The sequence below is a fragment of the Cavia porcellus genome, unplaced genomic scaffold (assembly GCF_034190915.1).
Source record: "Cavia porcellus strain 051 isolate PalLab524CR breed Dunkin Hartley unplaced genomic scaffold, mCavPor4.1 scaffold_31, whole genome shotgun sequence".
Taxonomy (NCBI): domain Eukaryota; kingdom Metazoa; phylum Chordata; class Mammalia; order Rodentia; family Caviidae; genus Cavia; species Cavia porcellus.
The window spans coordinates 45,124,952-45,151,233 of record NW_026947514.1 but is presented as its reverse complement, the minus strand read 5'-3'; the positions used below and the strand labels follow the sequence as shown (position 1 = coordinate 45,151,233).

Genomic DNA, 26,282 nt, shown 5'->3' with positions numbered 1-26,282 from the left:
CCAGACAAGGCAGATGGAGCACTAACGGGTGATACTATGACAGCAAAATAAAATTACATTTTTATAAATGTATGGAGAAAATGTACAATGAGGTTATAATCATTCATTAAACTTATGAAAATTCAGCTGCTTCAAAGCATATGATAATCAAGAATCAAGAATTGCCAATATAGCTCTTAAGACTGAACTGCAGTGACCCTGAGAATAGTGCTTTATTTTCATGGTAGTAGTTAGAAATCTGACAGTTACATAAGATTTTTGTCAGTTTAAATAGAGGTGTACTGAGTGAATTATTACCTGCTTCTGACCAATCGAGATGGCTAGAAATGGAAAAACAACAGAGAGCTTTAAGCCCCAACAGGGACATGTAGACGGAGAACAAACTTTGAAGCTTTCTAGCCTCTAACATTTCTGCCAACGTTCTTCATCACTGCACAGACCACCACAGTGTGACTCATCACCACCTACAGAAGTCTCTGTGTTTGACAGACAGGTTTGCATTCAATATGCGAAAATAAGGAACAATAAGTCCTCCAAGCAAAGGTTGACTAATCAAGATAATTTTTAGCTTCTTACTATGAATGGTTTAGTGTCCTACATTTCCCTCTTCCCCTCAATAGTAGGCAGTGTAAGCTGCATTCCACTTGATAGACAAAGTCTGAGCTGAGCTAAACCTAGACTCTTTTACTCAGCCTCTGATATTCAATTAGAAACTCATTCGAGTGAATTTAACTTTTAGTTAATTTGAATCATCAGCAGTGTACCTAAAACTCATAACATCCACTCATTTGTCCAAATTTCCGATTTTTAAAATCTCTAACCTCATGCAACTTTAGCTGACAGCACTAACTAGAGAGAATTTCTAAGCAGTGCTTTTCTAACTGAATGCTGGTACTGTGTTCTTGGCCACAGAACTGGCTGTAAAGGGACAGATGAGTTCAGCACCCAGAAGCCCATAGAAAGACGTCAAGCCCTTTTCTACAAGAGCCACACACCAGCACTATTTGTGCCAGTCTGGGGCCTACCACACCCCTTCCATACTCGTCTGACAGCTCCTCTGACACATTCAAGCTTTAATTGGGTCAAAAGATAATCTAGCACAATGAGTCTCCTCCCACAGTGTGGCTATGCATTTATTCATTTTACCAAGTAATATATGTGGAGAGACTTTTCAGAATGAAAAATATTTCCTGATCAACCTCACATTTTTAATCTGCTCCCCTTCCTGCAGGTCACACACACACAATGACTAACACCCTGATGAGTAAAGAGAGCAATTGTAAGTGGGTAGGATGCAGGGATCAACCCAAATATATGAGCACTATGTCAAGAATTACTCAGAATATAAGCCAAGCTGTTAGAGGACTGATCGATTCATATACTGTTCATGCATTCACTCAGATACTTGCTGAGCACCTCGCATGTTGTGTTTCAATAGTTATCCTGCTGGAAAGCGCCAGCCATGAGCACTCACTGAGTGCTTGCTCTGGGCCCAGTGCTATTGTAGGCTCTGCACATCCTAAAATCCAGTATAATACTGAGCGATAACTGTTCTTTGAAGGTACAAAGGTATTCAAATTCATAGTGAATTTGACATATAAATCATTTCAGAAGAAAATAAATTCAAACAGCTTGTTGAAAAGATGGTAAGTGGTTTTTCAACTTCTTTTACTCCAGTCAATGCCTATCTTTCCTGAACACAACCCATTGTATACTCCAAACTTCCCAACTCTGTATTTGGTTAAGTTTTGTTCATTTAAGAATACTACAAAGTGTAATTAAATAAATAGCTAGCAGATTTAGGTTGTTTCCAAATCCATTTAAAACTGTTTAAGAAAAAAACTGAAACTTTTTGCAGGATCTGGTTTTTAATAAAAAATTCCTTTTATTCATCCATGAGGAAGAAAATCCTAACTAAATGATGGAGTTTGTCCCAAAGCTGCAAGGAACAATATCCAAAGGAATTCTGAGAATTGAGGCTTATGGCATAAAGGATTCCAAACACAGCAGCTAAAAACAGAACCTAGCACACCACCTATGCCTGGGGCACTCACCTCCAAAGGGGTGGGCCACATCAGTTTTGAAAGAGTAGAGTGGTGTTTAGAGGATTCCCAGAGCATCAAGATTCATTCTTTTGTATACTTCCTTGTATCTGATCTTTCTAAATATTTTAAATACATTTTCAAAATTAGTCTTGAAAGCATACCTAAACCACACTACTTACAGAGATCAAATTATTCCCAGCCTTCATCCCTCTGTAAAGTTGGGTCACAAAGAGAATGGGAAAGTAGGGTGTGTGCACTATGGTGACTTTGTGTAATGTGCACCCAGGTACTTAAGATAAAAATTTAAATTGTAGCCCAAGTCAAATACATGCCACTAACGGTCTCTTCAGAGTTCCTTTTAACAGAAACCATCATGATTCAAGGGAGTCACAGTAGTGTTTAAATTCAGAGATGGACTTCTGGGAGAACATGGCGGGCAAATAACAGCAGCCACGGAGACTCTCTGAGATTACCAGCTTAGAATCCAGGAGTGGTGCCGTGTGAGGAATCCTGAGCGAGGGGAGATGTACCCTGCCGACCCAGGAACGAACTAAGCTGAGAGAAACCAACTGGAAATGCAATCCTGATGCTATAACAGGAACAGATAAAATCTCAGTGTGGAAGTTGGAGCCCGCGCCACTGGAAGCCGCGATTTGAATTTCCTGCTGCCGCTGCTGCGTCCCAATCGGCAAGGCAGGGAGAGAGACGTGAGAAAGCTCTGAGAGCGGGAATCAGCGAACCAAACGGTGTTGAGAACAGGACTGGCAGGGAGCCCTGCATCGACCTGTGGTGAGTGAGAGAAACGGGGACCCTTTCATAGACTAGGAGGCTCCAACAGAGGACATTCTGGGACCGGGCAGACTAGCCAGAACAGGATGCTGCAGTGACTTCAGTCACAGATTCCCCTCTCAAGCGGGATTGATGGGGAGCACTTGACCTGGGTGACGCCGTGGACTAAGATCCAGTAGGCTAGCCCAAACCAAGTCCCTGAGCCTGGCGGTGCACCCTAGCAGTGAAGCCTTCACTAGGTTGATCTGGAGGGATGGGCCCAGCAGAGGCTGCCCAGGTCTGTGTCTCCCTAGTACACTGCAGTGGGCGAGAACACCTAGCCGGCGGATTCAAACAAACTGTAATAGACAGTAAGAGAAAAAAAAAAAAAAAAAACTGGGCCTCGTACATAGTTGTATGGAAGGAACAAAAAGTATGGGAAGAGGGAGCAACAAGAAAGGGTCCTCAGTCCTCAATCCTGAGAATACTGATCCAGGAAAGGTAAATGCAAAAGAGAATGAAGACAGAAAACATGCAATATCAGACACAGCACCAATAGACATAAAGCGGTATCTCCGGAGCCTCATAGACGAGTTCAAAAATGAAGTATTTAATGAAATAACGCAAGAAATAAGTAGAATAGTTAGAGAAATGCTAAGCACCGCCCAAGAAAAAACAGATGGTGGAATGAAAGAACAGAAAAAAAGGGGAGAATTGTTTGATGGAGAAAATACAGAAAACATAGAATACGTGGAGCAGGTTCAAGGAGATTACCAGGAAACTAAAAACTCTATTGAAAGCTGGCATAACAGCTTGAAAGAAACTAAGGATAGATTATCAGAACTGGAGGACAGATTTGTAAGGTGGGAGCATGAAATGAAAAACTTCTTAAAAATAACAAGAAAACAAACAGCAACAGTAAAAAAACTAGAAGATGATAAGAGAATCTATAACTTAAGAATTAAGAACATAAAAGAAGAAGTAGGGACACAAACAAATGAACTACAAAAGCTATTCACAGAAATAATCCAGGAGAATTTCCCTAATTTAGCAAAAGGTAAAGATAGTCAGATGTATGCGGCATACAGGACCCCAGCCACCTACAACCCAAACAGAGCTACACAGGCATATAATAATCAAAATTCCAGAAATCCAATATAAGAACAGAATATTAAAAGCTGTCAGAGACAAGAAACAGATCACTTAAAAGGGAACACCCATCAGAATTACAGCAGCCTTCTCGGCACAAACCATCAAATCACGAAGAGCATGGGGGGAAATAATTCAAGCTTTGAAAGATAATAACCTCCAGCCAAGATTGATATATCCTGCACAACTGTCCCTAGAAATTGATGGAAAAACAAGGTGCTTCCAGGATAAAGACGAACTAGGGGAATTTGCAACCACCAATTTAACTCTACAGAAAATACTGCAGGAAATTCTAAAAATGAAAAATACCAAGATTCCAGAAACAGTGGCAGAGAGGCCACAATGAATGGAGCAGAAAGTGAAATAAAGAAGACAAACTGACAACTAACGACAGAAAAAGAGCTCAACAGAAATGAGGCAGAGAAGGTTGGATGGTAGGAATAGCTATTTTGGAGAAAACAAAACATCATAATAGCTAGTGCTGATTTAATCATCTTGTTTTGAAGTCCCATCAAGCTTTTATTCTTCTGTCTCCATCGGTCTTAACATGTTGTATCTTATTGGATTTTATTATATGTGATAATATAAACGAAAACTTTTATAGACAAGGAGATTATACAGAAACCATTGTTCATTTTCTGATAGTTGGTTCTAAATACCATGTAATACTGTCATTCTCTGGAATGGTTTTACATTGTCTTGATATGTTTGGTGCTATAGTATACGAAATTATACTTAAAGATTTCAAGGAAAGAGACACTATGGTAACTACTTTTATGTCAGGATATCTTGTGGTGAAACATTATTTTGCTTAAATGATTATGTTTTGACCTGCGCTGTTTTGTTGTTATGCCCTCTTTTATCTCAATCTCCTTTTTTAATTATTTACTTTTTTATTTTTATTTTTTAATCAAGGTAAAAATAAATAAAAAATAGCAGGATATATTATAGTAACCCACTTCGATTTCCTATTAACTTGGTTTGAAACCCTGTATTGCCCTCACCATCTTGTTTTGACTGATTTTGCTCTATTCTGCTTTGCTTTGCTAGTACCAAGTTCGAAAGTATAGGCAATAACTGTGAAGACAGTAACATTCTTTATGATGCCCATTCTGGTTGACTATTATCTTCTTTTAAAGTCCTGTAATGTCTCCAATGTTTTGGTTTTATTCTTTACTGTTTTGTTCAATTTTATTGATGATATAGGGAATTTTTTTTTTTTTTTTGTCTTTTTCCTTTTTATCGGTACCAGGGATCGAACCCATGACTGCCTGCTTGCAAAGCAGGCGCTTATGCTGCTGAGCTAAATCCCCAGCCCCTAGGCAATTCTTTTTAAGATAGCAAGAGGCAGTATGGTATAACCATTGTTGATCACCTTGTATTTTGTTTTGACATTATGTATTATGTCCACCCTTTTGATTTGACTGACTCTGTTCTGTTATGTCACATTTGGTTTTACTCTCTTCAAAAAAAGTAATAATAACATTATTGTAATATTAATAGTAATAATAATAATAGTAGTAGCAATAGTAATAATAATAATAACTACTGTGGGAGTAATAAAACCCAAAATGTTTAATTGTCATTGTACAAAAGAAAGGAAAAGAAAGTGCTCTAAAGGATATAACTGCATGTATATCTAAGTGTATAAGATAGATAACCATATTACTGAGTTTTCTTGGATCATTGAACAGAACTGTTTGCAGTCTCACTGTTTGAAAGTCCACTTTATATGCTTTAATTTTGTAACTTGAACAACTATTTCTAAGATAACAATATGTAATCTATTAACTAGTGATTTCCTACTGTTTATTTTTTCTGAAATTCTGTATAACTTGTACCCTTTTTCTGTTTTTTTCTTTTTCTCCTTAAATAAAATCTTAAATAAATAAATAAATAAATAAATTCAGAGATGGATTTTTGGTGTTTCTATTTAATAAAGTTTTCCTGCCCCCTTCTACTTCAAATTTCCTTGATATAATATTAAGGAATATCAGTACCAGGGATTTAGCTCAGTGGCATAAGTGTCTGCCTGACAAGCACAAGGTCCTGAGTTTGATTCCCAGTACCAATGAATAAAAAAAAATAAAAAATTTGAGAAGTATCTAGAAATAAATTAATGAACTAAGTAACATGAAGTCAAAATCGAAATTTTATAGCCTTATAGAAAAGGAGTCAAAATGACTATGGTGAGATAAAACACAAATTCAAGGTTAGAAGGAATAGTTTTTGCCTTAAGAGTTTTATAGATGTGTTTAGTGAATCAGAACATGTGAAGTGAACTCATAAAATGTTTCTGACCACCTTAATGTCTCTAAGTAGACCCTTCAACCAGTGGAAAGAAATGTGAAATGCCCACTGAGGTGAAAATCTGCTCTCAGCTCTACCTAGATTCTTTGAAGCACTACAGTATTTTATTCAAAAGTATAACAAATAGAGGCAAGCAGAATCTTTTATATCAACAGTGGCTTGTATCACAAACCATCTGCTATTATCAAGGCCAAATACTTTGTTTACCATATTCTGGACTTGAGATTTCCTTGTTGCCTCTAAAGTGACTGTATATTGGCAGCAGTGTGCGTTTACTACATAGAAATTTAATTTAATTTATTTAGTCTTTTTGAGACAGGTCTCTCTATGCAGTTCAGGCTGGCCTTGAGTTCACTTTGTAAGCCAGGCTGATCGTGATTTTGCAAGGATTGTCCAGCTCCTGAGTGCTAGGATCACAGGTGTGCCACCACGCCTGACTTACATGGGAATTTTAGCACTGTGCACATTTAAGCCCATGTCTACATTTCTACTTTCATGTATAATGCATATTTCCATACTGTTCTAAGTATGTCTTTTGAATCAAGTTAATTTACACAAAAGGTCATAGTGTCAAGGGAAGTTGGACTTAAGTTTTTTGCCAGCTTACTGTGTCCATTAGCTGAACATAACTTTCTCTTTCGACTTTTACAGGTTTGGCAAATAAAAACAAACCTCATGGAAACAACAAATTTTTCATTCATTAGACTCTGATTTTGGCTTCCAGACAAGTGAGTACACTCTAAAACTATTCTAGACATACCTTGAAGTCTTTATACAGTCTGATTTCTTTGACTTACCTACCAAGCAATATTTCACACTCTAATTAAAAAATAGAGTAAAATTATAGCTCCTGACAACCAGTTTTTCTTCAATTAATTTAAAATTAATTGTTCCTATCTCCTAATTTTTTCATTTTTCTTTGAGACAGAGAATGGAATAGCTCCTGTAAGAAACTTTTTACTTTTAGTTATGTCTTAGTTAGTGTAAGAGGCAAGTTTTAAAAACAAAGAAATGAAACATGACAAACCTTTTTCATCTGGTGATAATGGAAGAATTTTGTTATTAAAGGGAGCTTAAAATGGTTCTAGTAATAACAGAAATGATGTAGAGAGCTTGAGAAAACAGGTAGTAAGTCTCATGGTAGGTGGAGGAACAATTTGTACACTGGTGAATTTTTAAGACTCGCTTGAATTCTTTTAACTCCTTTCACACCAAAATCACTTCATAATATATTGAAAAATGAAATGATTACTGATGTAGATTTCCAAGTGAAACCGTTTGGCACAATGACTCATCTAAATCTGATGTATCAACTAAATTCTCTCATTCCTCAAATTCATGCACTAGTTACTAATGCTGAGAATGTTCTCAGTACTCAATGAAATGGACCTATAGTAACTATACGATATTTTTAGAACACAAATCTTACCCTACAATATCCACCATTATTATACTTCCCTAGAAGTATGGCTTTCTTTGATAATCTTTATTAGTATAAATGATGGTTTTGTGGCCAATAATGGATTTCTCAACACATTTCTTTAAAATATTTTATATTTTCAGAAGGCACAACATTATGTTTCTCTAAAACAGTAGAGCCACTTGTCAAATAAATAGAAGACTAAGAACTGAAAGAAAAACAGATTAAGCAGGAAAAGGTGAAAAATGGAATTGATAATAGTTTAGGACTAGAAATATATGGTTTATTATATATTATTTCCAACTAGATATAAATTCACAGTGTTACAAATTCCCCTAACAAGTCCATGGAAGCACTGCAATAAGTATGCTGTAAGAGATTTATTACAACACACTAAAAATAATAACTAGACTTTATTTTAAACCTGGATTTCCCCCCTAAAATCTCACACAAAAAAAGCAAGTAGGGAAGAAGTCAATAAGAAGCAAGCCCTCCCTGCAAATTAGCACCATCAGCGCCATGTGCAGGCCACTGTGGGGAGCAGATGCCAGCCCTTCCAGCATGCAGGCTGGAAAACAGAAGTCAACACACCCTCACCCCAGCAACCGGCTGAGTAGAAGAAACAAAGGCTGCAACAATGGCTATTGAGGTAAAATACAATTTAATGCTTGTAGTGTTTAGTGTTTCACTGACTTTGCAGGTCTAAAGCTGGTTAGTCTGATCATCTATTCAGAGGATAACAATATGCAGTGTAGCATCTATGGAGATCTCCTTCTATAGGTGGTAGCTATTGGTAATTCCCTATTAAATTGTTTTAAAGTCCTGTACCATTTTCATTATCTGTTGGGTTGTATTTTATTCTGTTTTGTTTTGTTTGATTTTATTATATCCAATGACATGGGCAGCTATTTCAAAGATAACAAGATATGTTATGGTAGCCATTTTGGATTTACTATTCACTTGTTTTGAAGTCCTTTACTGCATTCATTGCTTTGTTTTTATTGTTGAATTCTGTTCTGTTTTGATTTTTACTATGTCTGAGGGTAACTTGCAGCTATTTTGAAGAGAAGCATTAGGTAACCATTGTTGATTGCATATTGTTTTGAAGTCTTGTGTCACTTACACTGGTTTGTTTTGATTGGCTTTATTCTGTTTTATTTTCTTTAAAATAAAAGTAAAATTAAATTAAATTGAAAAAAGAAAAAAAGCAGTAAGGTAGATATTTTGCAGGGTAACAGGTGACATGGATAGAAAGTATAAGGCAACACTAATTCCCCTATTACTATTGCTGAGATATACAGAGGAAAACTCCGGAGAGGAAAGAAAAGGGGCTCGAAGTATCTTGTTCTCTCCTTTCTACAACAAACTTAAAAATACCTCCACTGAACTTAAAGGAAATGATGTTCAGAATCTATCCAGCAACCACACTACAATAACCTACACTTACCAACACCTCACAGGACTGCACAAAACAGTGGCTATTTCTGTAAATGTAACCAGGTAGCAAAACATTTCAATCTGCATTGTTGTAAGAAAGCAGAGGTAGTTTCCTCTGGGTTGAAGATAAACAGGAGATATAAATCTACTAAGCCAACATGACAGTCCTTGGGATGAACCTTCTCCAGGTTGCCTCCTGGAGTCCCCAGTCCTATCCACATCCTATTTTCAGGATCCAGCCAAACAACTTCTTTCAGTTCAAAGCCTGCCTTCCACACTTTCTCATGCATTGGAGCATCCACACAAGCAGTTTTCACTGTAACATTCTTTCATCTCCTTTTTGCTGGGATTATTCCAACTTTTGCTACCTCTGATTAAATGTCACTCCCCTTGGAAAACTTCTAAGACACTTCACGCTAAAGTAGGACTCTATAGGAGTGGGTGCCACGGACAGCACACTTTGTCCCCAGCAAATTTAGAATTAACTGAGAACTAAACTAAGGAACCAAGCAGATAAGAGTTCAGATACCCTGCTTGTATTCCTGAAAGCAGAACTGGAGTGCCACACTTCCATCCACAGACAGGCGCCACGGAGTCCTCAGGACTAAACGAGACACGGACCCATCACTCACAGGAGGCCGCCCACACAACTGTACACCTCCCCACAGGCCTCACTCCTGGGACATGCACAGCACCTAGGACACAGACTGTGTGTGTTCTGGGATGACCTGAACTTGTAGAGGAACAGAAAAAGGGCAAGGCAAGGAGGAGAGTGCAAAGAGGCCTGGAGTTTTATTTCAGTGAAACATTCTCTTTGTAAAAAGCAAGGACTAAAGCTTCTTCCCTAACAAATATACTGCATGAGTGGCCCTTCTCCCACCATTCAGTCACACTTATCAGAGCACACACAGAGGAGCTGGTCCTCTCTGGTAGACTTTCAGCTCTATGACATCATCAAGGGTCCTGTCTCAGGACTGGCACAGACTGGCACTTAACCCACACTCAGAACCAGTGATTGGTAACTGACCATGCTTCACCCCTCCCAAAGGAGACGTGCTCCTGCCAATGCTGAGATAGAAACAAGGGCAATGAATAGCACAGTCCTGCCTGGGCCTTTCAGGTAGGGATAACCCAATAAACCCTTTAAGTGTTTAACCTACTAAACCCTTATAGTCTTTGAAGGAAAAAAATATAGTGGAACCCTTTTTATTGTGTTTTGAGACAGGATCTTATTATGCAGTTCAGGCTGGCCTCAAACTCACTATGTGGTCCAGGCTGGCCTCAAACTCTTTCTGCCTCAGCATCCCAATTACTGAGAAGTAGGTATGCAAGCGCCACCATGCCCAGCATCTAAATCTCATTTTAAAGAGCCAGTGCTCAGTCTCAGAGCACTTGTGTTCTTCATTTTGACTGAGGCAGGGTAAGGAGGAAGAACTGGAAAGGGGAGGAGGAGGCAGGGGCAGAGCGTGTAGGAATGAGTATCTGACTGCTCAAAAGGCAGAACACACATAGTTAGCAGAGACTAAACAGATAAGGTTTGATTTGTAAATAGCTCAAATAGTTTAGAATTTGTTAGGAGACTATTTTTGACAACTCACAAAAAAATAACTCAAGTGATAGTTCTTTAGGAGCTACAAAACAGCTTTAAAAGCAGCTGGTTAATCAACTAGGTATAAATGAGTAAGAATAAGTGTTGCTGGAGGAGACTTAAGATGGTACAGTCATTTGGGAACACTTTGATCATTCCTCAAAAGTTAATCAAACTATTCCCTTAGAGTACAGCAATTCCAGGCCTCAGTACACACCTACAGGAAGTGAAGGCCTGTTTCTAAACAAAAACTTGCACATCAATATTTACAGCAGCAATATTCATGTTAGCTAAAATTGGCAAATCTCAAATGTTCATCAATGATGAGTGGATTTTTTAGAATGTCCTATAGCCATACAACTGAATGTTATTTGGCAATAAAAAAAAAAAAAAGAAAAGAAACAAAACACTAGTATGTGCTGTAATGGATGAACTTAAAAACAAGATTTTTTTTAGGTTGGTATTAGGTTTGGTTTGGTTTGATTTGACCTGAAATGGTGGTGGTTTTCACTTTTACTCACAGTTAGAATGATGTTTGGGGATTCATTGAAAGGGGATAGATTTCTTAAACACTAAACTATTAGACCTCAACTATAGGTTATAATATCAACCAGTTATATATACACCAGCAAGTAACATTAGCATTAAGGAAAACTGACTTAAAGCCAATCACAAAAGACCATATATTGTATGAATCCATTTACATAAACCTAAATTCCATGAGATCAGAAAGGTGATTAGTAGTTGTCAGGGAATGATGCTTTACAGATATGAAGGCTGTTTTTTAGGGTGATGAAAATGTCCTAAAATTGATCACGATGATGGTTGCACAATTCTATGAATATACATGGAAAGCTACTGAACTGCACCTTTTAAATTAGTGAATTATATGGGATGTGAATCATGTCTCAATAAAACTGTTGGTTTATAAGTTATGCAGGATGTGGAACTAAGTCCTCCAGAATGCATTGTGGCCTGAGATTGGATAGTTCCACTTCCCCTGCCTGCCTCAGAAGCCTGCTAGAGAATAAGGCACACTTTGCTGGTCATCTTCTTTAAAGATTCACCTACCTAACCTCTTATTCAGGCTTGCTTTATTTATGAGATGATAAGGTTGCAGCAAGCTGTTCTCAAAGAAACCCATGTGATATCACATTTAAAAATATCAAGTGAGTGACTCATCAGAGGTGGCCAAGGAAGCTTGCTTACAATAACCAGCTCTCATGAGATGCTCTCCAACAGATGTAAAGAGGCCTGCAAGTAAGTCAGGACCCACAGCACCTTGCTCAAAGCAAGCATATCAGCTTCTGAGAAAAGGAAAAACCTCAGGATATCTGCCTAGAGTTGTGTTCAGAAGAGACCCTGCATTATCTTGCATCCTTCCTGCTAAACTTGGGTACGGGGTACAATATATTTACTAAGTCTGCCAGTCTATTTAAAAGAAGTTGTCCTTTTTAATATTCACACAATCTCTCTCAGAGAATGGTATTAGCCCCACTCAAACAGAGCCTGCCTTGATGGAAATTTCCCTGGCCTGAAAGTCTTGTGGCTGGCAGTGTTGTCTGGCTGCAGAGCCTAGGCACTATGTGTCACTCCTCCCTCTCCTATATGTGAGCAGAGGCAGGACAGCTTCTGCAAGTGCTCAGGGGAATCTACAGCAGAAGCCTGCGGCAGCTCTAAACCTCTCTCTTGCCTCTGGCCTCCCCTGGCAGCTGAAGGATTTGTGGCCTAGGTCCCTAAAGTCAGGAGCAGACAAAATCCATTGTCACTCACCAGGACAAACACAAATGTCAGGATAATTTATTTTCCATTGGTTTTGGCTTAGAGACCTGGTTTGGCATTGGTTTTTTAAGAACTAACAGCTATAGGGAATTTTCACACAGAATGGGCACACAACATTTGGCAGGCTTAAGTCATGCTCATTGGGTCCACTGCCATTGAGGAAGTCTTTGGCTATCAGTGATACTGTCTCCTTAGGTTGCCTTTTGGTTTTAAAATACTGTACTTTAAGTGGGACATAAAACCAAGCCTATAAAAGCATCTTTACTGCTCTTCCTGATAGCCACTATGACGTATGTTTCATTGCCCCTCCCTAGGAAAGAACTGTGTCTTCCACACACCTCAGTAACCTCAGAAAAGGCCACGTGACTAGTGGTGCCAGTTCCTACAGAAGAGAGACCTTGTTACCCCAGGATCTCAAGAATGGCTGTGTGATCTGCACTGACAATGAGAGAGACACAGTGATGTGTTACATGGAGTTACAGCCTGTTGGTGGGTTGCATATCTGCCTTTCCTCTTGAGTCAAGGCTGATCCACAGCAGAGCTAGCAAGAAATGAGCCTATACTGTTGTGAATGAGAAGATTTTGCAGGAGTCAGCTTAAGATGACACAGCCACTAAACCTGATCCCTGCGCTTCTTTGGTCTTCAATTCCTGCTGACAGCTCACTTCCTCCAGAAAGTCTTCTTTGACCATATACCTTACCACCACCCATCTGATGCCCGTAACACATACACACACACACACACACACACACACACACACACACACACACACGTCTATGCAGGTGTTCTGGGCTTACTCCTTTGGTGGCATTATGCCTCCCTTATTACTGATCTCATTCTGCTACTGTAACTGTCATCTCTGTGGGCCAAGTTCTAGCTTTCCATCTTGAACTGCTTCATCAATACATAACATAGATTTCTACATTAAGCAGCAAGAGAAAGGGAATAGATTTCTTAAATACTGAAAATATTGAGTACTGTAAAGTACAGATATGCTGTCAAAAGCCACTTCTTTTTTCCAACCAATTTTGGTTGAAAATGAGCTGTTATTTCACTGAAGAGATCAGAAGGCAAACATCAGCTTCACAGGCTCTCTCAGACTGACTCATCTTTTTGATTTGTAAGAGAACTCTGGTCTATAGTCACTTCCAAAACATTCTAGAGCTCAAGTTCCACAAGCCTGCCTTCTTGACTTAAAAATCATAAAAATGACAGCACTTTACAGCACCTGTGGAACAATCTAAATGGTTTGATTAGAAGCCAATCCATTACAAATCATCACCAGTGATCAGGAGAGGACTCAGAACTCCTATAACATGTACAGAGCACATTTATGAGCCAGGGCCACTCCCACTGTGGACTGTTGTCATTTAAACATTACATCAAACTTAGGAGGAGGTATGTTTTTCTCCACTTTCCAGAAAACAGGCTCTATATTTATACTGTAGATAAAGAGCAGTAATTTAAACCAAGGTCTTTTAGCCTCTTTAAACTATGCCTCTGAAACAGAATGGAAAGAAATGCCACTTGGGCAATGCCTGGAAAGTAATGGTGATGAGTGCACTTGCATCTCTTGATGAACAAGTCCTACACGAGACACATGACCTCACTTAAGGGTATGTGTCCAAAAATATGATAGAGGGCTGGGGATTTAGCTGAGCGGCATAAGCACCTGCCTGGTAAGTGCCAGGTTGTGAGTTCCATCCCCAGTATCAAAAGTATGATAGGATCTATAAAAAGTTTCCCACAACAGTTATTATTCCAAACGTATCATTAGGCTAAATAATGATACTGCACTTAAGTATTAATGTCTTTCACCAAAGGATCAACAACAAATTGGCAAGTGTAATTTTAAAAAAGAAATTAATATACATTGGAAGGGGATCAGGTAATTACCAGAAAATCCCAGAAGGTATAAAATAGATGGAGGGATTATTTATGCACACACATACAGACTCAGGTGAGATTAGGACAAATCAAGAAATAGCACTACCTGCAGGTCAAAGTGCTCCACCCACTAAGAGCCCGCCAACCCCTGTAGACCCTTTCTTCTCCCTCCCTCGCTCCCCACCAGCTCTGCACAGATGTCCACAACTCACCACGAGCTCACTGAACATGACATCCAGTTCCTCCACAGGGGGCATTGGCAGCGCTGGCTCCATAGTCTGAAGAGCAAAGTTGCTATCATTTCGCAGCCGATACGTGATTTCTGGGTGGTCATTATTCCGGAAACAGCAAAAGATAAATGAAATCCCTCGTCCACCTCTCTTCCTTGGTGCCATGGCTGAATTCTGTTCTGTTTCCTGATGTGACTAAACTCTGTGAAGAGAGGACATGGCATGGTTAAGGGCAAAATAGATAAAAGAACTGTTTAAAAAGTCACACTAATTCAAGAAAACAGCCCTGTGCCAGACCAACAGAGGACACACTATAACGGGTCAGAGTCCAGCTGGGCAGTGTCTTTGATCCACTAGCTGAACGTTCCCTGTGACCTTCTGCTATCCAACTGTGCAGCTCTGACAGCTCCACTCCAGGACATGTGCTCTAGTTACCTTGAGCCGCTGGCCACTCACTTACCTGCCTGCTTTGCTCTTGTTTTTCTCCCAGCAAAAATGACTTCTGCTCCTTGTCCCTAGAAGATCTTTTCCACTTTCCTTAAGTGGAATTAATTATACTGTGTGGATGCTAAGATTTATCCCTCCATCCCAGCAAGGGTCACATTCTGAGTTTCTTACAAAGGTGTCTTCTGGTCAGACCGTGCTATTTCAGTGTGCGTGTGTTTGGGGTGGGGAAGGCAGCCTCCATGTCTCAGTGATGTCTATTGTATTGAACAACTCAAGTTTGTGTCAAAACAAGAGACTTGCTAGCAGGGTTCTGTGATCTTCAAACAGAAAGGTGAAATAGAACACTTGCACAACAGAATATTATGCATTCATTAAAAGAATGAGGCATCTGTGTATGTAGATAAGGAAAAATGTTCAAGAAACCATAAACAGAAACACTTTCATGTACAGATACATACATTCTTTAAAATATGTAATTCTATAGTATATAAGACATGCGGTATATGCTTTAAAGGTATTATGTCTTTATGAATATATATGAAACAGTGTTATAACAGCAATAACCACAAAAATAAAAATGTCACGTCCAGGCATGGACTGTAAACCACTACTTTGCTGGAAAAAGCAGGTCCCAGCATTCCTAAACTCAGTGTCAGTAAAGAATGAGGTTACACTTAAAGTGAAAGAAGGCTATTTATTTGAAGATGGGAAAGTAGGGAAGATGAGATGAGAGGCATCTACTAGAAAGAGTAGGGAGAATTCCAAAGAGAATTGCTGGTGGGCCCTGGCTCATAGTCTCTTCCTGTAAGGTTTCTTCCTGTGTTGGCTCCTGGAATCTGATTGGCTCCCTGGCTTGCTTTCATTTTAACCTTGGATTTCTTCTGGCCCTGGGACCTCTCTTGTCTTTTGGTAGAGGGTAAAGTTATGTGTGGGGACTTTAAGGACAGGTTACTTAAGATTAAGGGGAAGTGTGTGACTCTCACATGAATCACTCTACTGTTACCTACTAGCAGAGCTAGTTTCTTCACCTTGGTCTTCCTAATTGCTGGAGTCCAGCTGCCTTTGGGCTTCTAAGCACTAAGTCAGGTAGCAGAAGTCAAAGTTGTCTATTAATTTCTAATAAAGCTCGTGAAGCCTTTGCTCTACATTTTCCTTTCCTAGGGGTCCCCTGTTCCTACAAAAACAGACAATTGCAGGAAAATGCCTTCTCACTTATACCCTTTGGAATTTTCATCACAAAAACATGTGTTTAATGATTGTAGACTTTTTAATGTTGAATTTTATATACTGTCTTAGAAAAAATTCCTAAGCAGTACTGTAAGTGCAAAAGCAAGTTGAAGAAGCATGATGTCCATAGTATGATGCCAATGAGTCTTTAAAAAATAACCTCATGGAAAAGAAAAAAACAAAAAACAAAAAACCTCAACCCTTTACATGTAAATGCACAGCAAAAGGTTTGGAAAGATGCACAGTAAATTCCTAACTCTCCAAGACAAATAGGGTTGAGAAGAGGCAAGAAATAGAACATTCCTCTTATGTTATTCTTTTAATAATGGGTGTACAGTCACGTATAATATTTGTAACTTCTTATTTTTAAAAGAGAGACAGGATGAAAAGAAAAGAAAGTGGATAAATTGGCTCTTCTAGGACTAAAAAGAGCAAAGGACCAAAAACACACCACTGGCAGGGCAGGGGGAGGGGACAAAAGCACAGATTCCAGGCAGAAACCATGAGCACTGCGGCCTTTCAAACAGGTCTCCTCTTAAGAAACAAAGAAACCAAGAAAGACAGACAGACACAAGAAGAAAAGGAGGGAGAGAGACTGCTCTCGTTTTTTAGAATCGCAGACAGGAGGCCTTGCTGGAGAATGCCAAGCGTTTCCAGAGCACAGACTGTGTGTGGATCAGCAGCAGAGATGTGTTTAATGTCACCATGCTGACAATCACTGATAAAACCACAGTGTTCCCTCACAGACAAGGCTGACCCTCCACCAAGAGACAAAGAGATAAAGAGACAAAGAGATAAAGCCCAAGGGGAAGGCAGAGTCCCTCATCGACTTTTGATCTGATTTCAGGGTTGCTGCCTTGTAACAGAATCAGAGCTGTATTACCTCTAGGGCGGAATTTAAAGCCAACAGGAGAAGCTATGTGAGACACACAAAGACCTCTCTAGATTCAAAACCCGAGGATAAAGTGGAAGTAAGAAGTCTTTGGCTGTGTTGTCTTCAGTCCAGAGTTAACCTGTTAAAAATGCTCAAGGCATAATAATCCCAACCATTAATCAAAAGGTACCCTGAACTCCTACCATTCGGTACAGGCTAAATTGAGTTTCTCCCTTAAGCTTCAATCTCAACAGCCCTGTTTCTACCTTCTCTGTGTACTGTAAAATTAAGTATCCATCTCTGTTTTTTGGGACAGAGTTCAAGCTGTCCCTGAACTCACCTTCTAGCCCAGGCTGGCCTGGAACTTGCAGCACTAGCCTGCCTCAATCATCTTGAGTGCTAAGATTACAGATGTGCACCACCACACCAAGCAGGTATTTTATTTATAATAACCTCTTGTGGGCACTCCTTGCAACTGTAAGAATATGCAACAGTCCTCCAAAAGCCTCCACGGCCTCCACACTCTGGCTCCCATCTCTCCGCCCTGCTGTGCAGCATTCCTCTTATAAGGCACTGCTGTACTGCAAGCAGGCTGGCTCCTGCCTCAGTAAAGTGAACATTCCTCATCATTAAGACCTTGGCACTTTCTCAGAGCCTATCCTGACCACCCAGCTGTAGCAGTGACCTAAGGGGTCATTAATGAATTGCTAACATTTCTCCATCACATGACAGTACATGGGACACAGTTACTCACGTATTTAATGAATGAATATTGGGTTTTAATATATAATCTCATTTTTAAAACAGCTCCACTTCAAAAAAATTAAAAATATAGGAAGCGGGGTTGAAAGTTTGCAGAATCTTGCAGTTTACCTATTAGACTATAGGCTTTTAAAGAACAATGAGTTCATACAATATCTAATCGCTTAAAAGAATACATATAGAAGAGACCAGAATTGTGTCAACATTTAACAACAGTTAATTCTGAAATTTTTGTCCTTAAGAGTTTTTGGGGTATTTGTTTGTTTGTTTTGTACTGGCTGTCAAACTCAGGACCTTGGGCTTGTCAGACAGGCACAGTATCGCTAAGCTATATCCCTGGCTCCTGCCCTTGCGTTTTAAAATTAAAATTCAATATAACGTATCTTCTGAAACCTAAGTTTAAAGTCTGCCTCAATTTCTGTTTGTTTGTTTGTTTGTCTGTCTTTTTATCGGTACCAGGGATCAAACTCACGACTGCTTGCTTGCAAGGCAGGTGCTTATGCCTCTGAGCTAAATCCCCAGCCCTGTAGTCTGCCCAATTTCTTAACTTCATAGTTAATATTATAGTAGAAGTTCTCTCATAAACAACTGTGATTTGCAAACATTTCTGGAGTCAAGCCGTATGCTCACCAGAAGTAGGGGCGAGAGAGGAGGTGATCTCTAAAAGTCAGCAACTAGCCATCTCTGCGTAGGGAGGGAAAGAAAAGTTAAAGCAGAGCCCTGTGTGACGACGGTTCAGAGACTATACAGAGACAGATCCTGTCTTGTTGGTGCACAGATCTCCTGCACTAGAGTGTGCTTGTACAAGATCAATGCAATATTTGGGATTCTTTTGGTGAATGTGTATTGGCACCTACTAGGTCCCACAATGACAGTGACGTGACACATGGACACAGAACTGGGTCACCATAAGCACATATTCTGATGCAAGACAGTGGCACACCAAGTTATTTTACAAAAGTCATATGACTTGTCCTACCATTGAGTGCTAGGTGAACAAAAAGACAAACGTAGTTCTGGTGGCACATGGAAAGCAGGGCACTCAGGCAAAGGGAATAGCACAAGTGAAGGCATGAGGAGGAGGAGGGGCCAGTGCTCCTGGAATGGCAGCACAATGCAGACTGTGCTGAACACGGCCACCTTCCAGAGCACAGCCCTGAGCTCCCTCCCCAGCTCACAGTCTGCCCTGGCTCCCCCAGGACCGCTGGATTCCAGCTCCACTTTTCCATCTTTCAGACTTCCTTAAAAATATCCCACATTTCACTCCACTCATTTCCCATACCCCAGAACATCTGATTCTCTTATCTTCCACCCTAGTAGTCATTCCTCCCTGCTCCTATCTTTGTCAGTGCTCCCATCTCAACAGGACCAGCGCCAACCATTCAGTGCAGGGAGACACATCCTCTACTGGGAGCTGAAATCTGATTCAGCACTTCTGAAGGGCAATTTATCAAAGCCTTTAAACAGTCACATATTTTGACCTAGTATTCTTATATCTGGAACTGCATCCTAAAGAGACATTCAAATATACTATCAAAGATGTTTTCACAACAATTTTCAAAGAATTTCTACAATAGCAAACTGCCAAGAAGTCCTCTGGAAAAAGAGTATTTAATGGCAAATAATTATATAAAATAAAAGGTATGTATGCAGTATCCAATTTCTATAAGATTCACAAATATGACCAGGAAATAAAGGATGCAAAAAATCCACCAAATGTTAGTAGTAGTTAGTTCTGTTACAGACATATATATTCTTTTTTTATTTTTAAAACTAATAAATTTCTTGTACTTCCCACGTGTGGTGAAAATGCCCATGGCATACGTCACTCAGTATGTCACACAAAGGAGTACAACCGACACACATATTTGGAACAGAAAGAAAAAGAAAGAAAGAAAGAAAGAAAAGAGCGAGCTTTACTTTTTCATTTGTAAGTTGTTTCACATAAAATCAACTTATACCCTGAATGTAATGAGGACAACCAGGGAAATAATGTTAAGATCTATAAATCAATCCAAAACATTTTTCACATCTTAAATACCAGATGGGAAGAGGAACTAGGAAGGGGGGAAGGAAGATGGAGAAAAATGAGAAAAGGAGGAAAAACGGAAACAAAGTTTTTGTAAATAAAGAAGGTACTCAGAGTTGAGGGGAGAGGAATGGGAAAAAAATCCAGTTATATCATATACAGGTACAAATTTTCCACAATGAATGTGAACACTATGGATACTTAAAATTCACCAATAAACTTAATTTAAAAAAAAACTCAAATGCCAAGCCAGGTGTGGTGGCACACACCTGTAATCCTAGCGGTCAGGAGGGTTAGGCCGGAAGACTGCTGAGCATTCAAGACCATCCTGTCTCGAAACAAACAAAACACAAAACAATGCCAAAGGTTCTATAAAGAAAAGAACATGAAGGGCTGGCCCTTCAACCTGATCTAGCACACCACCATGAAGACTGACTCCAACACCTGCCTTGCACACGGCTCCATCAGCACACTCACAACTGTCACCCCATTCTACCACCCCCACTTTATAGATAAGACTTAAAGGGAGACTGTGAGGGAGAAGGCCAATTAGCAAGAGAGACTTGATTTTCTGTGAGGATGGAGATGTTTATGTGGAGAAGCCTGAGTCACTAGAAGGGGGCAGGAAGCATGAGAGAGCCTAGGGAACCTGCTTGTTCAGGTCAGCTGGCATCTAGTCCCACCCTGTCCGACCTCAAGGGCAGGACCTTAGTTTGGGCTCCTCTCCCCTCCCACCTGAACAAGTATGGCAGCTTCCGCTCCCCACCCTTGATTCCCCAGTCCAGGTGTTGGCAAGCCTGTTTCAAGAGACAACAGTAAATATTCTGTGGGCTCTGTGGGCCAGTGAACCTTCACTGCAAGTACTCAGCTTGTCACTTTGCTGTGAAAGCAGTCGCATACACTTGTAAACATGGATGTGACAGAGTTCCAATAAAACTTCATGTTGAAATGTGACATTTCATTAACTGTTGCATGTTACTAAGTAAGTGCTTGCTTCAGCAACACACATGCTAAACGGCTTCAAAAAATTTTATTTTTTAATCACTGAATATGTAAAAACTATTCTTGGCTCATGCACCAAAAAAAAGTCAGATGATATGGCTGCCCTGACTCATATATTTCTCCATATAACCTAGAAAGAGACTTTGGACAGTGTGATCTCCCTAGAGGTGACATTCTCTGAGACCTGATGGATAAGGCAGGACAGCAATGTGTCCAAGAAAAGAACCCTAATCAGAAGGAGTGTGTGCAGTGGGCTGGAACAGGGAGGGGACTGGAGCAGAGTCACAGGGGCAGACCAAGTATGAGGGATAGGAGGCTACATGCTGGAGAGTTAGTCTGGGCCTGCATGGTTTTCTAGCATCCTCTCCCAACACCCTGAACATGGCCCAAGTTCAGGCCCCATTACCTACATACATATGTCATCAATGGACCTGAACAGTAGTCCATGTGCCAGCAGGCATCTAGTCCCTTCATCTAGTCCCAGCAGGCTATGTCTCTTCTTTCTCTGCTCATCTTCCACTTAGCCCTCAAGACTCCACACTGGTAATATCACTTTCATGGGACTCAGGATTCCCAGGGATGGGCACATATTTCTTGCTGTAGGTCTCACATATGTAGTTGAGTGCATTTTTCAAAAATTTGCTTTGCTTTATTGGATTATTGCTCTCCGAAAGCAGAGACTTAATCTTATTCAGTCCCTGACACACCTTATATCTCAATAAATGTTTGTCGAATGCAAAAGCACACATGCCTAAGTGAGCAGATGGTCCCATCTCTGAATTGCAGGTATGTGTGACTGGGTGTTCTTCCCACAATTGTCTGTCGATCTGTTTCTCACAACTACCAAAACATGTGAAGCCAATCAGATCACCAAGTACTCTGCAGCCACCCGACAAGTTCTGTGGCACTGTCAGGAGTTCACATTCGATTTGCATCCTCAGTGTACTGGCAGCTTCCTGTGGTGAGAAGCTTCAGGCCAAACTGATGCTTGACTTTTTCAGCTCATACTCAACTAAGTATCACTAGAAATATACTTGCTGATACAACCTTTCAGATGGTTCTCCAATTGCTTACATTCAGTGAATGCTCTGCCTAAGAAAGTATCAAAGTACTGCTCAGTTGTTGATGTCTGACCCTGGCATAGCATTAAGAGGCAGAAACACAAAGGAGTCATGACTCAGGGATGTTGTGCCTAGCAGTAGCCATCAGGGAGCAGAGGACCAGGTACTTTTGTCTGAGAAAGAGAGAACGCAAAGTGCTTGAAACCAGAGGCCTCTGTCTAACATCTTGGCCTCTTTTTAATCAGATCGTCCTGAAAGAACAGATTAATCCTGCCATGACAGTTGAGCCCTCAACCAGAACCCTCTTGTAACCTCAGCTTCTGGCACCACTGCAGAGGAAGAAGTCACTTCTGGGACATCCAACACACAATCCATCTTTAACCTTACTACTTTAACCTTACTACTACTATGCTGTGTACAAGGAAGCAATTAAAAAGCTACCTAAGATGCCAGAGCAGGTGCATTTTGCTTAGCAAAGAACAAGAAATTCAATCCATCTGTGGCTTAGCTTAAAATTAGTTATTTGTACTGCTTTTTAACAAAACAAACAAGACTCCCGATATAGCAATAGTCAAAAAATAAGGCCAAATTTTAGGGAATATGGATGATAATGATTGGGACAATTTTTTTAAATAGGAAAATAGCTTCCAGCCCACAAGAAAACCCTAACAGTTTTCCTTTGATAATGCCAAGTCACAATACAAGTGATAGGTACAGATCATGTTCCACAAAGCAAAATATAATCTGTATCTAATACATGTAGAAAATCTGAAGGGTGTGATGACAAAATACATTTGCAGTGATACATGATGCATTTTAATTAGTCCATCGGGAGCTTGGGCCACACAGTTATAAGATGACTGTCTACACTGAGGGACCTATTCACTGACTAAGTGACCAAGCTTCCCCCTAACCAGAGTAGATACAAAAGAAACAACAGCCTATATATGCTGGAGAGAGAAGGAAAGGGAGAGGACAGGAGAAAGGGGAAGGAGAAGGGGGAGAAGAAGGGAAGCAGGGGAAATCACAGCTAGCCACCATGTAGGTTCAAAGCGGAGATTTTGCATATATGGTATCTGCAAAGCACAGTGGGGACCATGTCTGTTGTTTCTCAATTCTATTATTTTTATCATGATAGATAATATTTCACACTGAATTCTTCAGTTAAAACCTGATACCAAAATGCAGTACTCTGGAAACCATATCAAAGACATAAAAAGAAGGATAAGATAGGTACTATGGCACATGTTCCTAATCTCAGCAACTCAGGCAGCTGAGGCAAGAGGTCCATTAGTTCAAGGCCAGCCCAGGCAACTTAGCAAGACTCTGTCTCAAGGCCCTAGGTTCAATTTCCAGTATTAATAAAAATAAAAAAAAAAAGAAAGAAAAGATGAAGGTTAAGGGGAAAACAATATGATGTAAAATAAATCAGACACACAAGCTTAAATATTGCATGATTTCTTTTGTATAAAAAACCCAAAATACAAATAAAGAGCAAACTAAAAGACAGATAACAGGTAGCTGGGGACAGATCATCCTCCAATGGGAAGGGGAATCAAGAGATGGGAGAGTGGAGAAAGAAAGGGATAAAAAAAGAGACGTCATGTTACGTACATGTACCAGGAAGAATGCCCTGCAAATATGTACTCATAAAAAAAAGCAACTTTAAAGAAAAAGGTTGTTAGAGACCTCCATTTTAGCTGTCATACATACTGATTTCAGAGCTTCGCTGTATCTCACATTTTGCAATTTTCAGAGGGCCCCAAAATGCAATTTGGGTTACAACAATGTGAATCCAAGCTCTCTTATCCAAAAAATGTGGAAGAAAAAACTTGCTGTGTTTCTTTTCTTGGTCATCTTTTTCCCTTTTCACATTCCTCATGTTGAGTTTCATTTCCCACATACACTAAAGGCCAAGTACTATTTAGAGCTTTAAAAAATCATGGTATGCAGGAGGGTGCAGGGTGCAGGAGAAATGTTCGAAAAGGAGTTATGTTTTCCCCAAAAGTTTCAACATCCTCTCCATCAGGAAACAGAAAGAGTATTTCCCAGTGAGTGTGTGCAGTGAGTGACAGCCTTTCCCACACACTTGGTCCATAAAGGGTGTTCTCTTAGGGCACTCTTGGAGTAGCTCCTAGAAATTTACCCCACAGCCCATGCTCTCAACTCAGTATCTTCTCCAATGAAGAAAATAAAGACAGCATCCACTAATCAACAGGGAAACCATGCTCCAGACATCCAGAAAGGCCACCAGCACCCTCAAAACACTTGATTGCCCTGTATCTGCTCTTGTGGAAGCAGTCACCTTCCTCTCCTACTTACTCAGGGAGGGCAGAGCCCTGGGGCATCTCATGAACACCCTCTGGACAGACTAGGCTCCCAGCAGCACAGAATTAACCACCATTCTCCAAACCCAATAGATTCCTACTGGAAACAACCCCAGCCATTCCTGTTCAGAGCAAATACGAGCACCTCAGGATTTTTACTCTAAACCATTGGCAACTGTGATGTGTCAAGACTCAGTATTTTAACCACGGGTTTAAGACATAAATCCCTAAAGCCAATATAACACATTTCAGGAGCAAGGAAGTTTGTGCTGTTCACGTGACAGAAACTAGAGTGTAGAAGTCAGGACATTTAGTCTCGATCATGTGGGACAACAGCCAAACCAAAAGTGTCACTGGAGCACCCCACCAAAGGAATCACAGCCTTTCCCAGCAAGCTCTGCCAGCTGCTGATCTGCTGCTAGTCTAGGAGTTAAGTCAATAAACAGATTCAAGCTGTAGTCAAAAGAAATGCAAATCACATTCTCCCTTTAGGCTCCTGCTTGCAAGGCAGGCACTTATGCCGCTGAGCTAAACCCCCAGCCCCTCTTTTGACTATTTTTATGCCAAGTTACTTTAATACAATTGTGACAGAAGAAAATGAAACACCAGGCAGAACAGAGGCTCTTGGTGAAGATTAGCCTTGCTCTGGTAACAATTAGGAAGCCCACTCCTGCCCAGGCTGACTGCAATGTGACAGAGTGGCCACAGAACCCCGACCAGGCTTCAAATATCCTGCTTCAACCACTTCTTTCATGCAGTGATATCAGGAAAGATACCTGAATTTCCTGACACCCAGTTTCATCATCTGAAGAAATGAAGAAAAGTTGCATATTTCTTCACCTCCTATATTTCGTAAGACTGAATTGAGACGTTTATGATTCAAATCTGGTGAGATCAACCCTTCAACACAGTATGAAACACAAAAATGGAGACAAGAGAGTCCCAGCAGGTAGTACAGGAAGAAATCTGAACCTTCACATCAAAACTTTGATGTGAGCTGCCAAAGAGCAAAGGCAAAATCAGCTCATCCTCAGTGCAAGAGCCTTTTTAGAGCTGAGGGGAACTGCTCATGTGCACGTGTGAGGAGTGATGCAGCTGAGGTGTGCTGTCCAGCAGCCCAAGTATGCAGCGAGCGTTTCTGATGGCCCCAAGTGGATCCTATAAAAGAAAATGAAAACTATACGAAGGGCTCAGCTTTGTCAACTACTGTTTGGTGGAAATATGCTGACCAGACTCCTTTCTCTAGTATTCCTATGCGTATCAGCAGAGCAAATTCCTGGAATGAAGACCGCTTAATCTCTGCTGGGCAGTTGTCATCACTAAATCAAAAGCTCTGTAAGTTGGTCAGTTTATCTGTAAATTGTGGGAAATTCTCTGAAGGTTTCAGGGGCAGAATGGAAAAGGCTATTTAAAATGAAGCTTTCCTGCATATTCTGGAGAATTCAAAAGATTTAATATTCCAACCTAACCACTTGCACAAAAACTACCACACAGCATATGCAATTAGTTCACTACAAGGACTCTGACATTTGCAATACTGATCTGATTCCCTTCACAGTTTCCTTAGTCACTGATCTCATCTACTCATTATTATGTAATCAAGACAGAAAACTGACTGGAAATCTCAACATAAAAGTGCCCGAGACCCCTTGCACTCATGCTTTTACTTTAGATCACTCTGAACACATGTGGACACAGCCATCTTTTGCCATTACAAATGTAAAAAAAAGCTACGGCAAGCTCAGTATATGGTGTTTCCTGGGCTTCAAATTACAATGTGGTAAACTGTTTACTCCAGCTCCTGTCTCTCTAACAGTGGCTGCTCACAGAGCCTCATCTCAGGCAACACACTCAGCTTTGCACTGGAACCACACCACACCTCTTTTGCTCAGGCTTCTCCTACTGATACCTGTCTCTGATGAAAGAGGAAGGAACC

The 26,282-nt window shown here is 40.3% G+C and overlaps 1 protein-coding gene across 4 annotated transcripts in view; it reads right to left on the bottom strand.

Moving 5' to 3' along the window:
• Daam1 (dishevelled associated activator of morphogenesis 1) overlaps positions 1-26,282 on the bottom strand; it is a 177,948-nt gene that overhangs the window by 97,321 nt on the left and 54,345 nt on the right. For all 4 annotated transcript variants that reach the window (XM_013155276.3, XM_063241084.1, XM_063241083.1 and 1 more), the window contains one exon: positions 14,600-14,819. In XM_013155276.3, the coding sequence (XP_013010730.1) occupies positions 14,600-14,782 (183 nt within the window). In that variant the 5' untranslated portion in view covers positions 14,783-14,819. The remainder of the gene's footprint in view (positions 1-14,599; positions 14,820-26,282) is intronic.